Source organism: Gopherus evgoodei, chromosome 1 (genome assembly GCF_007399415.2).
Source record: "Gopherus evgoodei ecotype Sinaloan lineage chromosome 1, rGopEvg1_v1.p, whole genome shotgun sequence".
NCBI classification, from domain to species: domain Eukaryota; kingdom Metazoa; phylum Chordata; order Testudines; family Testudinidae; genus Gopherus; species Gopherus evgoodei.
This window is the reverse complement of record NC_044322.1, coordinates 40,601,246-40,615,086: the sequence shown is the minus strand read 5'-3', so window position 1 is coordinate 40,615,086 and position 13,841 is coordinate 40,601,246. Positions and strand designations below refer to the sequence as shown.

Sequence of the window (13,841 nt, the reverse complement as noted above, 5' to 3'; positions counted from 1 at the left end):
TGTTTCCTCATGTAATTCATTGGTGTACTTTTCCACCTGTTTTTTCTCCCATATTTGCATTCACATGCCAACGTTTCAGTAATTCAGGTATATTTTGCCTAAGTAACACATTAATAAACTAGTACTTAATTTTACTTACCAATAGCTTTGGTATAATGCCTTGCTCCAAGAAGTAATTCTGGAGCTCGATACCAGAATGTTACAACTACTGGATCCAAGTCTGCTAAAGGCTTCAGAGGTGAATTAAATAATCTGGCAAAGCCCATATCAGCTGCAAAATTTAAAAAAAATGCTTTAAAATGTTAAGAAAACTTCACATTGATCAAATGAAATGATTGAGCTAATTTGTTAGAAGTACCAAAATTTTGCTAAAAAGCAAACAAACACACACACTGTAGTAAATATGAATCCTGAGTCTAACTTTGCCATTTCCTTACAGTTTATGTTGCAATTATTCAGCATCATCACCTATGAAGTATATCATTATAAATCATTACTAAAGCAAGGCATTTAGAATCAAAGAATTTACCACTGTTCTGAAAAAAGCCTGCCAACTCGTGTAGCTCTCAGAACATTGGGTAAGTCCTTATTGGGTAACCAGGGGGTCAGTTTTCTGCCTGGTGGAATATTCTATTATCACAGGGCTGTTTGTTCAGGAAACATTAAAGGGGGGGAAATGGGTGAAATAGTAATTCTGTAAAGGTTAGAATGATTTATAATACATACATGTATGACACAAGAACTACATATGAAAAGCTGTTTGCAATTGAAGCAGGGTTTCCTTCATGCCCCAAACAAGAGGTGATTCCAATCATGAGGGTATCTTCTTCCCTGTAAGCCTCTTCTCAATTTAAATTGGTCACAAAGTATCACCAGTACCAAGATGAAACCATTTAAGCTATGCTTTTAAAATGTCTTTCATTTTGGGAAAATTTCCCTTTACTAATAAAACCTTAAGAAAAATATTCTGTCTAAACTGCTTGTTGGGATTTGTAAATCTACAATTTCTCACAGAACTATCTGAACTGACCAGAATTTAGATGGTACAGGACAAGATGGACAGAGGATAGAGAAGTGGGTATTCCCACTAAATCAGGTTTTCGAAGTTCCAAACACTGAAGAATTTGGCATGGTGGAGTGGGAGCCTATATATACTGAATAGGACTGGGGAGGAGTGTGAGGACTATAGCAGTTTTGAGAGAGAAGGAGTTAAACCCATGCCACATGTCATAACTCAGCTACTGAGGAAAACTTGCAGAGTAAATACTCATATCTAATTTTGCTCCACAATCTAAAGTAACTATTTGCCTCTATGTGCCTCCCTTCTTTAAATTATTTTATTGCAATTAAAACGAGACATTTTATACTTTTCTATATTAAAAATCAAGATAACTCATGACATGAATTCATAGATATATCTATGAAAAAATGTGGAAAAATATCCAGTAAAAAGTGGAGTCAAAATAGCATAAAAAGCCTATAAAGCTTATTTTATGTTAAATATACCAGTTATGTATTTTTTTAAAAAGTATTAATACTAGAAGAGTGGAAGCCCTTGACATGGGGATACGTATGCATTCTTTTCCTATTGTTGCAAAAACATGTTTAAAAATGGCAAATTTTTTCAAACTGATAACACACCTAGAAATAAAGGCTTTTCTACTGTTGGGACTGGATGGCTCAGAGGACTGGTGAGCGGATGCAGAATCTTTCACCTGTCCATCAGCAACGTCTGACCAAATTTAGTAGAAATCTAAAGTTATTACCAAATGACTTCGCACGTAACTACCGCTTGCTAAATAAGTTGGTGGTCTGTGAGCAAATACTAATGGATAATTGTCTACATCACAAAAATCACCAACACTGAATTGACACTGAATGTGCCTGGAGACTGACCTACACACTCAGTCTTGGAAGTGCATGCTCCATGAAGATTAAGGTAATGGGAAGAAATGTTCACAAACAGCTGTCCATGCTGTTTTGCAGATAGAAGACCTTGGTCTTTATCATCAATCTTACACCTCCAAAGGGTGCTAAAATTTTAAAGGGTGGGATTTTCTGAAGTGCTCAGCATTGAGCTAATTCTACTCCTACTGAAGTCAATTCCCATTGACCTCAATGGGAGCAGAGTTAGGCCAGTGTCGAACACCTCAAGAAAATTCCACCCTTGATTAGCAAATTAGTGATTAACAGTTGGTGTTTCAGATAAACAAAACCACCAAAGAATACAGAGTGACACTGCGGAAGAATCATTTCATAAAAGAAAAAGTCAGAGGGAAGTGAAAAACAATCTGTTTGCAAAAAATTCTGCCAAACTGGACTGCCTGACTATAATATTAGTATAACAATACAGGGTGTGCATTAGAAGGCTATTGGTGCATCAGTGATGAACTAGTACATGCCACAGTATGGCTCATTACTGTTAGACTATGGTTAGATTATTTTTAGTTACTTTTTAAAATAGACTTTATAGAACAATTTAGAGATTCTGCAAATGATCCTTTCACTGAGAAAAGTGGTTCACACCGGAAGATAAAATAGTGGGAAAGTTTCAGTTTCTTCCCCCCACCCTACTTCCCCCTCACCATTTTGAATATATTTAGAGTTAGTTCTTACCAAATGTGTGTCTCTCAACCAACATTTTCTGCACTTTTTAAGACTCCTGTTGCTTCCTGCGTTTCCCAGAAATCTGGCCACTCTTTCAAGGGCAGTTCATAAATCAACAGTCATTCTCACTGTTATTATAAAATTTAATATTCGGAATAGTGGACAGTTCCCTTTTTAGATTTTATAATACGGAACAAATTAGTGTCTTGGCACTTTGGTGGTAAAAGGAGGTCATTTAAAATCTCACTTATTTTCCTTCATTCTTCCAACCTACCGTTATCTTTGTCCCATATTAATTCCCCTCCCAGCACGCACCCATTTAATATAATGGCATAGGGATTATTTCCCCCCTTTTCATTGATGAGGCTGGAGCTGTGCACCACTGGGAATTGGTGCACAAGTGTGATACCAAAAAGCCAGTCACTCAAAATAGCTTTTGATAAAGTTTCCAGACACATACTAATATCATTTTAAGTAACTATCTTAAGTGATGCAACTGCACCTTCAGAACATTCTAACTTAAATGCTACACTGGGACTTATCAAAGATATAACATACCAATTTTTACTCTTCCTCGCTCAGGACCTTCACCCATAACTAAAATATTAGCAGGTTTCTGTGGAAAAAAAATAAATATACAATACATATACCAAGATAAACCTAAATAACATTTGTCTCTGAAACAATACATTAGCTTTGTTTCACCAGTTTTAAACCAAATGCAGCATGATAAAGTCATAGATGTTTACTTTGTGATAAAGCTGTGGAAGTATCCAAAACACAGGCTTTCCTTTGCTACCTCTGCCTCTCAGGTTTTCCCTCACAAACTCTTTTTTTCCAGGACTTTTTAAATTATGTTCCCCAGACTAACTGCCTTTGTGGTGTCTTTCTTTCACCCGCAATAGCAAGCAAGCAAGCAAGCATGAGCCTTCAAGATTTCCAGCAACATCACTCTATGAACTGGTCAGCTCACCAGGGTGCACATTTGGTGCTTCACTGCCTGTTCCCCATCCCACTTCTAAAACAACAACAAAGAATCTGGGTGTAAGATGTCATCTCTGCAACACATGTTTAGCCAAGGGTCATTAGGCACATCCTCAGATATACATTTTACATTAACAAGAAAAATCTCAAGATACAGGTTGAATATCAGTCACTATATAAATACATGTTCCACAGAAAATCTACATAACCCATCTAAATTTACTATCCCAGACTGATATAGTATACTAATTCAGCCAGCTTTAAGACTTAAAAGAATATCCTTAAAACTACTATCTAAATGCTTCTCCCACTGCTATAATGGCCACCAAATATTAAGAAGTAGGACTCGACTCTTCCTTTTCTCTATACTAAGGAAATGAATTAAAACATTATACTATAAAAGTAGTGTAGTCGAGCATAAACTCAAGTACACTGAGTTTACCCGCTTCTAACTCTAATAAGGAGTTAAGTTTAGGTTAGTTTACTCACTTTTCTTTTTTTTTTCTTTATTTTATTTTTTTTTTAAACACCACTGATAACAGACCTATAGGGACATCTACACTCCACTCTCCTTCTGGTGCCACGTTGAGTGCATACCCTGCACACAGCTCTTGCATGGGTATAAGCAGCAGTGTAGATGGTGAGGCACTGCTTAGGTGAGTAAAGATACACCTGAACAAAGTGGGTATGAACCGTACATGCTCAAGCAATACTATCCCATCTAGACTGCTATTTTTAACAGGAAAGACTCCAGCAGCTCCACACAGCCGGGTCTCTTTACAATGTGGTGCGTAGCTACACACATCAGTGAGAGGCAGCCTACTTATTCACATACCCTATATGCTGCCACCGGTGGTGTGAAGTTAGATTACTCCCAGGGGAATTCTGCACCACTGCACATACGCAGAATTCATGTCCCCCCACCCCGATTTTTTTTCCCCCACACAGCTGGAACTGCAGTTACATTTTTTGCCCACCAGGGGCTGCTGTGACAGCAGAAAAGAGAGCAGCCAGCCCGCAGAGAAAATGCATCCTTCACAGAAGGGCCAGATGGAGGCAGCATGGGACAGACAGAGGGGCACACCGGGCTACTGGGGATCGCAGACTTCAGAAGAGCTGGGTGAGGGGGAACAGACTGGGGTGTGGGCTCAGGTGCTGAATGGGGGTGGGGAGAGTGCTGCAGGGCCATATGGGGATGGGGGAGGAGGGGCTACAAGGACACACTGGAACAGGGGCAGATGTGTCTGACTGAATGGGAAAGGCTAGGAGTCTGCCACAGTCTGCATAGGGGAGGCTCCCAAACTCTCTAACAATTCCTCCGCCCCCCAAAAACCTGTTCCATTCTTCTCCCACCCACAACCAGCAACCCTCCAGGTTCCCTTGCAGGTTCCTTCCCAATAATTGCTTCCCTCACCCTGAGCTCCTCCGTTACACCTGACTCCCCCAAGTCTTGCAGTGCTCCTGAAGGATGCGGGGAAATAAGTTCCCATATTGTAGTTTAAATGAATTATTACTAGAGCTGTCAATCAATTCCCCCAGGAGTACTAGATGTAGCCACAGAATTGGGCTGCTTATCATTATGACCCTTCAATTCTTAATCTTGGTAGTTTTTCCCCGTCTCCGCCACCATTTTCTCAGGTCTTCATACGAACAATGTGTTTTATACACTAGTCTCTGCCTTGCAATCAGATGGGCACAGATTCCTCAAATGCTAACATTTTTTGTAGGTGAATCAAAGCTGCATTAAAATAAAAAACATGCTACATGATTTGAGAAAAATCAAGAAAATGTAAAGACTTAATGAGGTCCCTTAATAGTGGGGGATTTTATATAAGCACTTATACTGCAATGCCTAGCCAGAAGGTGGTAACAGGTAATTGAACAGTCAGAGCTCTCGCTTTGAATTTCCTGGTTTAAGTCACCGCAAAGAGGACAATTTGCCACTACCCCTCTGCCCCCCACCTACACCAACAAGGAAATCTCAGCTGTATAAGAATTAATATGGTTGTTCCCAATAGCTCTGAACAGGGGACTACAGTTTATCACAAACATGCTCTTAGGCAAGCTTTAAAATTTTCATTATTGAGAATATTAGAGCCATCACCACACTTGTGTAAAAACATATTTATGATTTTTCAAAATGAATTTTTAACAGCATCTCAAAATATGAGGATAATATAAAATAAGGCACATTAAAACATAAGTACCTCAAGACAATTTATTCCCAGGATTAATAATTATTTCCTATAAAAGGCTTCAACAAGGTTTTATTAGTGTAACTGCATAGTAATTATGCATGCAAGGTATCAACATACTGCAGGAATGAGTGATTACATCTTTTTTTCTGTGGACAAGTTAAAAAAGAAGAGGTTATTTGAGGAGTGTAATAAAGCTGTAAATTTTCAGTGAGGTGAGGTATGTTCCATTGCCTAATAGCAAGACAAACTTTTACACTATAAATCACCTAGTGCTGTACTAGTATAATAATATGCAGAAAAACTTGCATAAGGAGAAGGTATGTGGGTTACATTACTGCAACGTGTAAGTACCTCAAAAAGGAGCATTAACATGGCTGAATTTTTTTTTTTCAAACTATAGTCCTGGAACTTTAAAAGCATCCCATCATGCATTTCTGTGAATCACAATCAGAGCTCTTGTGTTAAGACTGGATAAGTGTTAATCCATGTCTGCATCTGAAAGTTTACTGTCAAAAGTTCTGTCTGCACACTGCTATCGCCATAGCTATTTCAGTGGAGTGCATTTATATTTGGTTGCCTTTGCCATGTAGCATGTCCTTACAGCATCAGGTTGTATCAGCAGAATATATGCAACACTGTAGGTAGGCATCCTGATGTCCTCTATGCCACGACCTGGCACTTGCACCTTGTAAGAATGTTTGTAGTGTATGTGCAATACCATCACTCCTATCAGGGAACTGTAGAAGTTGGGATCAATCCCATAACTACTCTTTCATGCCATTTTCCATCTCATCATATGAATGCACAGATTACTGCAGCTCTCTTGTCCCATTTCAAGGGCAGGATAAATCATTCTTTTGAAAAATCGTAACAGCTAGACATATAACAGGGATATACTGAGGATGAGTGGATGACAGACAACAAATGAAGCTGACCAACTGCTGCAGGAAATCATGGAGAAACTGTACATGGTGGAGCAGCAGTTTTGGGTCTGTACAACAAAAACCAAGTGGTGAGATTACATCACAATGCAAATTTGGGAACATCAGTAGTGGCTTCAGAACTTTAGGATGCAGATGGGTACTTTTCTGGAGTTGGTGTGCCAAATTCACCCCAGCCACGCAGTCCACAGACACCAAGATGAAGGCTGCTTTTACAGTGGAGAAATGGGTGTCAATCACTACCTGTAAACTTGCAATCCCAGATTGCCCACCGATTGACAATCTGGTTGGTATTGGAAAGTTTATGGTAGGGGCCCTCCATCATCCAGGTGCGTAAGGACTGAGTACCAAGGATTGCAGGGAGTGGATACTGGTAGGACCTCTGGTCTTCACTCTTCCACATCTAAATTTGACCATATCTCCAGAATATTAAGGAGCATCCAATCACAGCTGAATAATTAATGTTGAGTTCAGTTTTGCATTAAAGCTAGAATTTAGTTACTTTGTTATGTATAAAGAATACAGCATCTATCCTTCCTGAAGTTTAACACTTAGTGAGTCTATGATTTTTTTTTTCAAATTTACGAGTACATAATAAGTCTGAATGAATGATTTTAGAATGGATCACTTAAATTGAACACCACATGTCAGACCATTTTCTCCTTCCCCCACTCACCCACAAATAATGTATAGTATAGTTATTTGCCCTGGTAAAGTATAGTTATTTGCACAAAAACTGGCAAAGAGGTGAAACTTCAGTAAATTTGGTACAATGGGCAGTTTTTAATATAGTTTTAAGATTATAGTCAATTTTTCAATTAATGATTAATTTTTCCATAGTTCTTCAAAAGTGTAAGTTTCTCCTTCAGCCAAAAGGTAAAGATACTCATAAGGAATTACCTTCTTTCAAATGATTACCATCTTCCATTGTCTCAATTGAACTTGGACCACGAACTGCCTTTAAGTAAAGATGGCCACTGCCTCTATTCAGTAACTGCTCATAATGCTCATCTCTGCCACCTAGTACACAAGGGGCATCTTCTCCAATGACAGTTTTGTTTCCCCCCCGATTGGAACAATGTGAAGTAAATGCATCTCCACATAGCTGACATAAGGTTGTTTGGGTGCCTGAACTGAGTATTTTCCATGAGGGTAGACTGATTTAAATCAAATGTGGGGTTTTTGCTAGGAAGGAGGATCCGTCTATATCTATATACATTACTAAGCAATTATGTGGCTTACCATACTTCTTTTCAGATTCCTAATTTTACTTTTGTTAGAAGATAGTAATGACATCTCTTATTAACTAGATTATGATGATTTTTTACTAGCAATTTGTGTGAAACTGCATTTGGATGGAAACTGGAATTCAATTAAATGCACAAAAACTTTTCTAAATGATTTATTAATTAAAGTGCTGGATATATAAAATTTTCTTTTCAAAATTGATTTGCATTTAAAGCTAATTAAACAAAAGTATTATCTGTAATTAGTGAATTGAACTGATTGTTTATGGTCACAGTGTCCTTCAAGATTTTAAGTTGATGATCTCATTTCTTGACCTCATTTTTATTCAGAATCTGGTAAAAGGAAAAACAAGCTTTCCTGCTTTTTTGACTCCCAGTCAATCTTTCAACTCTGAATGAATTAGTCATTGAGCTGAACTAACTAAACTGAAAGGAAGAAAATACTCTTTTGCCCCTGCAGAAGAGGCTAATGCTGTCAAAAGCTGGTTAAGCACTTCAACAAACTCCAGTTCCAGGAACTTAACCAGTGTCATCCACTACTACAGCGGTTTGGCCATCTTTAAAAGTCTAGAAATAAACAAGTATTGCTTGATTTTTTTTATTTAATTTAAATCATTAACAGACTATTGTAAGTTTAGGCCTTAACAATGGCTGTCATAATTTTAAATAGATTTTGAAAAAGAAAATTGTATTTAATTTAAAAACAACAATCCACTTATTTTATTTAAAAATATTTTACCTTTTTCTGATTTCTATATGTTAACGTGTTTGGATCTAACAATAACTTTGAATTTTCCTGGGTTTATAATGCTTGTTTTTGAAATAGTTACAACATCCCTGGGATGGTTTTTGCTCTCAGTTAGTGTTCTATACTTTCAGCCTTTTGTCTGAGTATATACATGTAAGCAGGGTCTGAATGAGCTCTCCTCTGACATCTGACGATGAGCTAGAGGAAAAGACTTCAGGGACAGACTGTTTTGCCTAGACGTACCTACTCTGCCTAGACACGCAACAGGATGGAGCTACTTTGCCAAAATGCTCTCGTTTTGGCTGGTGTTGGGTTACAAATCACTTTAAATATTGAATGCAAAGGTAATGAAATAGTTATCCTTACTGAATTAGTAAAGGGCAGCAGAACTGCACTTACCCTGCCTTGACTGAGGGAATCACCCTAACTGCAACCTTATAAGCAGGACGGGATACGAAATCCCAGTGAAAGAGAGGGAGTGTGGACAGGTGTTTCTACCTGCTGTGTGTGAACTCTGCCTAAAAAGAGGCAGACACCATTTGATCTCTCTCTCCTCCAGTAGTTTAAACACCAAGCTAATTAAACTCAAATGAGAGTCACTGTTCTGTTCAGGTGATTACCAGGGCTGAAATCACTTGTAAGCAGGCCTAAAGGCTTCACCTTAGACCTGGTGTAGGGACAGTGGTGAAAGGAAGACAATGCAAAGGCTATACTGGTAGTGAGTTTCCCTGTTACCCAGTGAAATCACTAAAGACCTGGGTTAAGCAGTGGAACCTCAGAACGTGCCAGTGCAGAAGCGGCCGTGAGCTCCAACAGCAGCAGAGTAAAGCAATGGCAGCCCGCAACCAGCAGCAATAGAGAAAAGCAGTGGAGTCAGCATGAAATAGCCAGTTGCAGAGTTGCACAGCAACCACAGTGTCATTCTCAACATGTTCCCCACCTTTCTGGGGTGGGAGATGAACCCTTGTGAATACATGTCTGAACTCTGGGTCTTCGCTAATCAAGAAGAGCCAACTGAGTGGAGTGCAGTGAATGGGGAAAAGGGGAGTGATGTGTTAAATGGACATTCACTCATTGGATTTTCCCACTACAAGTGGGAAACTGAGGCAAAGGACACTGCCCAATACACTGCGGGGTCACGTTTTGCTTATGAACGTGGTTGTGTTTTCTCAAACTAATTCTTGGCTCCCTTTCCCTTTTAGTAAAGTTCTCTTTTGTTATACCACAGACTCAATGATTGCAAGAGCTGAAATATTGGCTCTTAGAAGAGCCTAGTGATGGTGGTTAATTTCCCAGATTACTGAGTGGGGGCTTGAGCTGGTCCTGTTTTGTATTGTTAAGAGGAAACCTCTAGATACCAAACCCAGCCCTTGTTGCTGCCTAACTCCACCTGGCAGAAGGTTTAGCATACAGAGAGGTTTTAAAGTAAAATACAAAAGATTTAGTATCCCATCCTCACAAGATACAGGATTCGGTAAGTCACAGTAGGAGAAGGACCATAACATACAGAGAGGCTGATGTGGCCCATAATACACACAGATGATTTTTAGATCCAAGGCCCTTCACTGAGTATACTTTTTTTTATATATTTATATTTTAAGCCAGCTGGGCTCCAACTGTAGGCTGTAGTGTCTACATGCATAGCTGTCCCAACACTCTTACAAGGTATCATAGTTTAACGTATATTAAAGAATAAGAATGTTCACTCTGAAACTTCCCATTTATAAATCATGGATGTGTAGCCTGGTACTCTTTAGTTGGTTTCAAAGCATTTCCCAAAAGGGATTACATATCAATATTTAACTCTTGTGGGAGAGTATGTCAATAAAAAGATGAACTCAAGAGAGGTATTACTGTTTTACTAAACATGTCCAGAAAAAGCCATTTGAATCAGTTGATTCAGCACAGTCCAGCAATTACAAATGATAATAAGGAAATTGTTTATATGGTTTTTTGAATCAACTAAATCTGCCTACTGGAGAGAAGTCTTTCATATTTGTTTATCTTAGCAATTGCAAGTCTTTTTTAAATGAATGTATTTCTTTACAAAAAACCAAAAAACACAATGGACACCTACTGGAGAGATCCAGACAGATCTCAAGCTTAAGTATTATGTTCCTTAAACCTCTGTCTTCATTTAATGGTATTGAAAAAGCTTAACTCAACTGCATATACTAGAGTACAGACAGGGCCGGCTCTAGGTTTTTTGCTGCCCCAAGTCAATACATTTTTGGCTCCCCCCAACCCCCACTCCCCATGCTTTTTTTTTTTTTTGGTTTTACACGTTTGCACTTTGCAGTTTTGTTTTGACTGTTTAAAATTTAAAAAAAAATGAAAACAAAGAATTTGTAGTTAGTGAAATAAAACAATTTCCTACTAGTGTAATTTTAACATTTAATTTTAACAAAAACCACAATTACAAAATGATTTGAGTTCAACTATACACTTTAATGAAAAAACATTAGTGTCTTCTAGTTTCTCATAAATTAAAAGAATTTATATGAACTGAATTTTTCTGGTTTTTATACTTGTGTAGTCTTTTAATAAGTCTGTGAAATTAATTTTTTTGCAATAGTACTTTCAATCGAAATTAATGAGAGTCCTGACAAATGACTTTGAGATATGGTGGACCTCAAATAATTTTTCAGTAATTTCAGTTTTGAGAAACTGCGCTCACCAGAAGCCACTGATACTGGTAATGTTAAAAGAATGCATAATGCTATGGCAGTGTTTGGAGTGAAAAAATCATTTCTTGCTATAAATTCTAATACTTTCAGAGGAGAAGTTTTAGGGCTTATTAGCTCAGACAAAGCTATTAGTTGGTCATACAATTCTACAGCATCAATGTCAGCAGCGTTATCAGTACTGAGCGCTAAATGTAGGTCTTGGCAGTGATCATGAGGTCTTCTTTGGAAAACTGATTTTTAATATTTCCAATATCGTATAAAAATTCAAAAGTTTCACAATGACCATGCAACCAACAAAATCTTTCTTCAGTGGAAGTTATGGCTACATCCAAAATACAATAGAAACATTCAACTTTAAACCTTTCATTTGGATCAAGAATAGGATCATCCTGAGCCTCATAACAAAAAACTGTCTTGTTTTTCTTCCCAAGGACACATGAATTGTTGAGGTGCAAACGCCTGTTCAAAATCAAGATCCTCTGCTATTGCTGTTGCCTTGACAATTTCTTCAAAATCCTTCATCTGAATGGTATTTTTAAAAATAAATATTCCAGATTTATTCAAAATCGTCTTTGCCTCGAATGTGTGTATGGTTATGTTCTGCATAACTTTTCTGGTCAAATTAATTTGATTTAGAATATTATGTCAAATAACCATGCAACATGAAAATTGAAACTGCATCATTTTCTGAGCCAATGTTTCAGCTTCATGTCGAAATGAAGGATCATACTACAAGTCGTGGTTTATTTCAAATAGTGCATCGTAAATCTCTCCTGATGAATATCGGAATGGTCTAATAGCGTCTATCCTGCTTTCCCAGCTAGTTTGACTTAGAGGTTTAAGTGTGAGTTTTTGTTCAAGATGCTTCTTCAAGACTCCCCAACGGTGTGTAGAAGCACTAAAAAAAAGTTGTAAATTGCTTGCACTGTGGTAAAATATGGAATGGTATCTTTAGATGATCACTGACAACCAGACTGAGCAAATGTGCATGGCAAGGAATGAAAAAAGCTTGATTGTTTAAATTCACTATTCTTTGCTGCACACCTGTATGTCGTCCTCCATGTTTGAGCCGTTATCGTGCCCTTGGCCACGCATATTTTCTAAAAGTATTCCACGGTGTTCCAATCTCTGTAGAATTACATCTGTGAGGGCTCTCTCAGTAGTTTTGTTCACTGGTATAAATTCTAGAAAGCGTTCACAAATTTTCACTTCTGCATTTTCATCAATTTTCAGAAATCGTAAAACTATTGACATTTGCTCAGTTTTGCTCAGATCTTGAGTACAATCAACTATAATTGAATAATATTTGGCACATTTCAAATTTTATCGAATTTCATTACACACTCCATTAGAAATTAATTCTATCACATTTTGTGCATCTTTACCCAAATAATGGGTGTGAATCTCTCTCTCTTTCACTCTTCGCACATGATCAGCCATAACATTTGGCAAAATTTCCCAACAACAACAAATTTTAAGAAATTTCCATCGTTATTTTCATATAAAATATCCGAGGCATTGTTCAGCTAGGAAATTAATGATTGTCAGTAAACATTCCAAAACCACTTGCCAACGTAGAATTTCTGAATTTAGTTGACATTGCTGTACTGCATCGATTGTTGTATCGGAACGTAATCTGTTTGACAGCTCAATCCAATTTGTCAATGAGCGTAAATGATTTTTTGATGCTTCATGTTCTTTCAAATGCTGGTGCAAAATTTCGCCAGTCATTAAAACCTGCAGTTACCAGAAGGTCTGAGTTACAGAACAGTTTGCAGCAAAAACAAAAAACTACATCTTTGGTCCATTAATACACTAACCACGATCTATTAATTTGTTCCCCATTTTTCATTTTCTTCATACTGGATGGCATAAATCGACGATTTGACTCATTAACTGGATATTCAAACATAGGATCTAGTTTTGAAGGATCTCTTTTCACGATATTCACATTACATCAGTAATTATTGTTGGCCATGTACTTGGATCCGATACTATGTCAGTTTCTCCACCTTCCAATAATTGTTCTTCAGTTTTAGATTTGGACTCAGTTTTAGTTTCTGGACTCTTCAGCTGAAGTAGTAAATCTTTGGGTGGATTGTGACTGTCCATCTTTATCAGTTAGCAAAGATAATCTTTGGTCAGATTGTTGTTCATCTTTATCAGTTGATAAAGGTAATCTGTTTTGACTGGTCTTCATCAGTTGATGAATAATCACCATCAATGCATTGCTTACAGCTTTCTCCTTGATTGTCGACTTTTAAAAAATACTTTTTTGATGTACGACATAGTTTTTCTAATTCTTTTTGCCATTTCTCTCTTTGTTGCCAGTAGGCAGCACCAGAAAGTCATTTTCATTTTTGTCCCGACATTTTAGCCCTATAACCACTGGCACCGACGCGAAACGGAAATTAGTGTGAATGGTGCCA

General features: G+C 37.7%; 1 protein-coding gene across 6 annotated transcripts in view; it reads right to left on the bottom strand.

Moving 5' to 3' along the window:
• The window catches only part of CDK8 (cyclin dependent kinase 8), a 161,654-nt gene that overhangs the window by 34,182 nt on the left and 113,631 nt on the right, over positions 1-13,841 (bottom strand). For all 6 annotated transcript variants that reach the window (XR_004000347.1, XM_030562356.1, XM_030562375.1 and 3 more), the window contains 2 exons: positions 3,166-3,223; positions 140-271 (listed from right to left, as the gene is read on the bottom strand). Coding sequence is in view for 5 of the 6 variants with exons in the window: in XM_030562356.1 (XP_030418216.1) it covers positions 140-271; positions 3,166-3,223 (190 nt within the window). In the remaining variant the exon portion in view is untranslated. The remainder of the gene's footprint in view (positions 1-139; positions 272-3,165; positions 3,224-13,841) is intronic.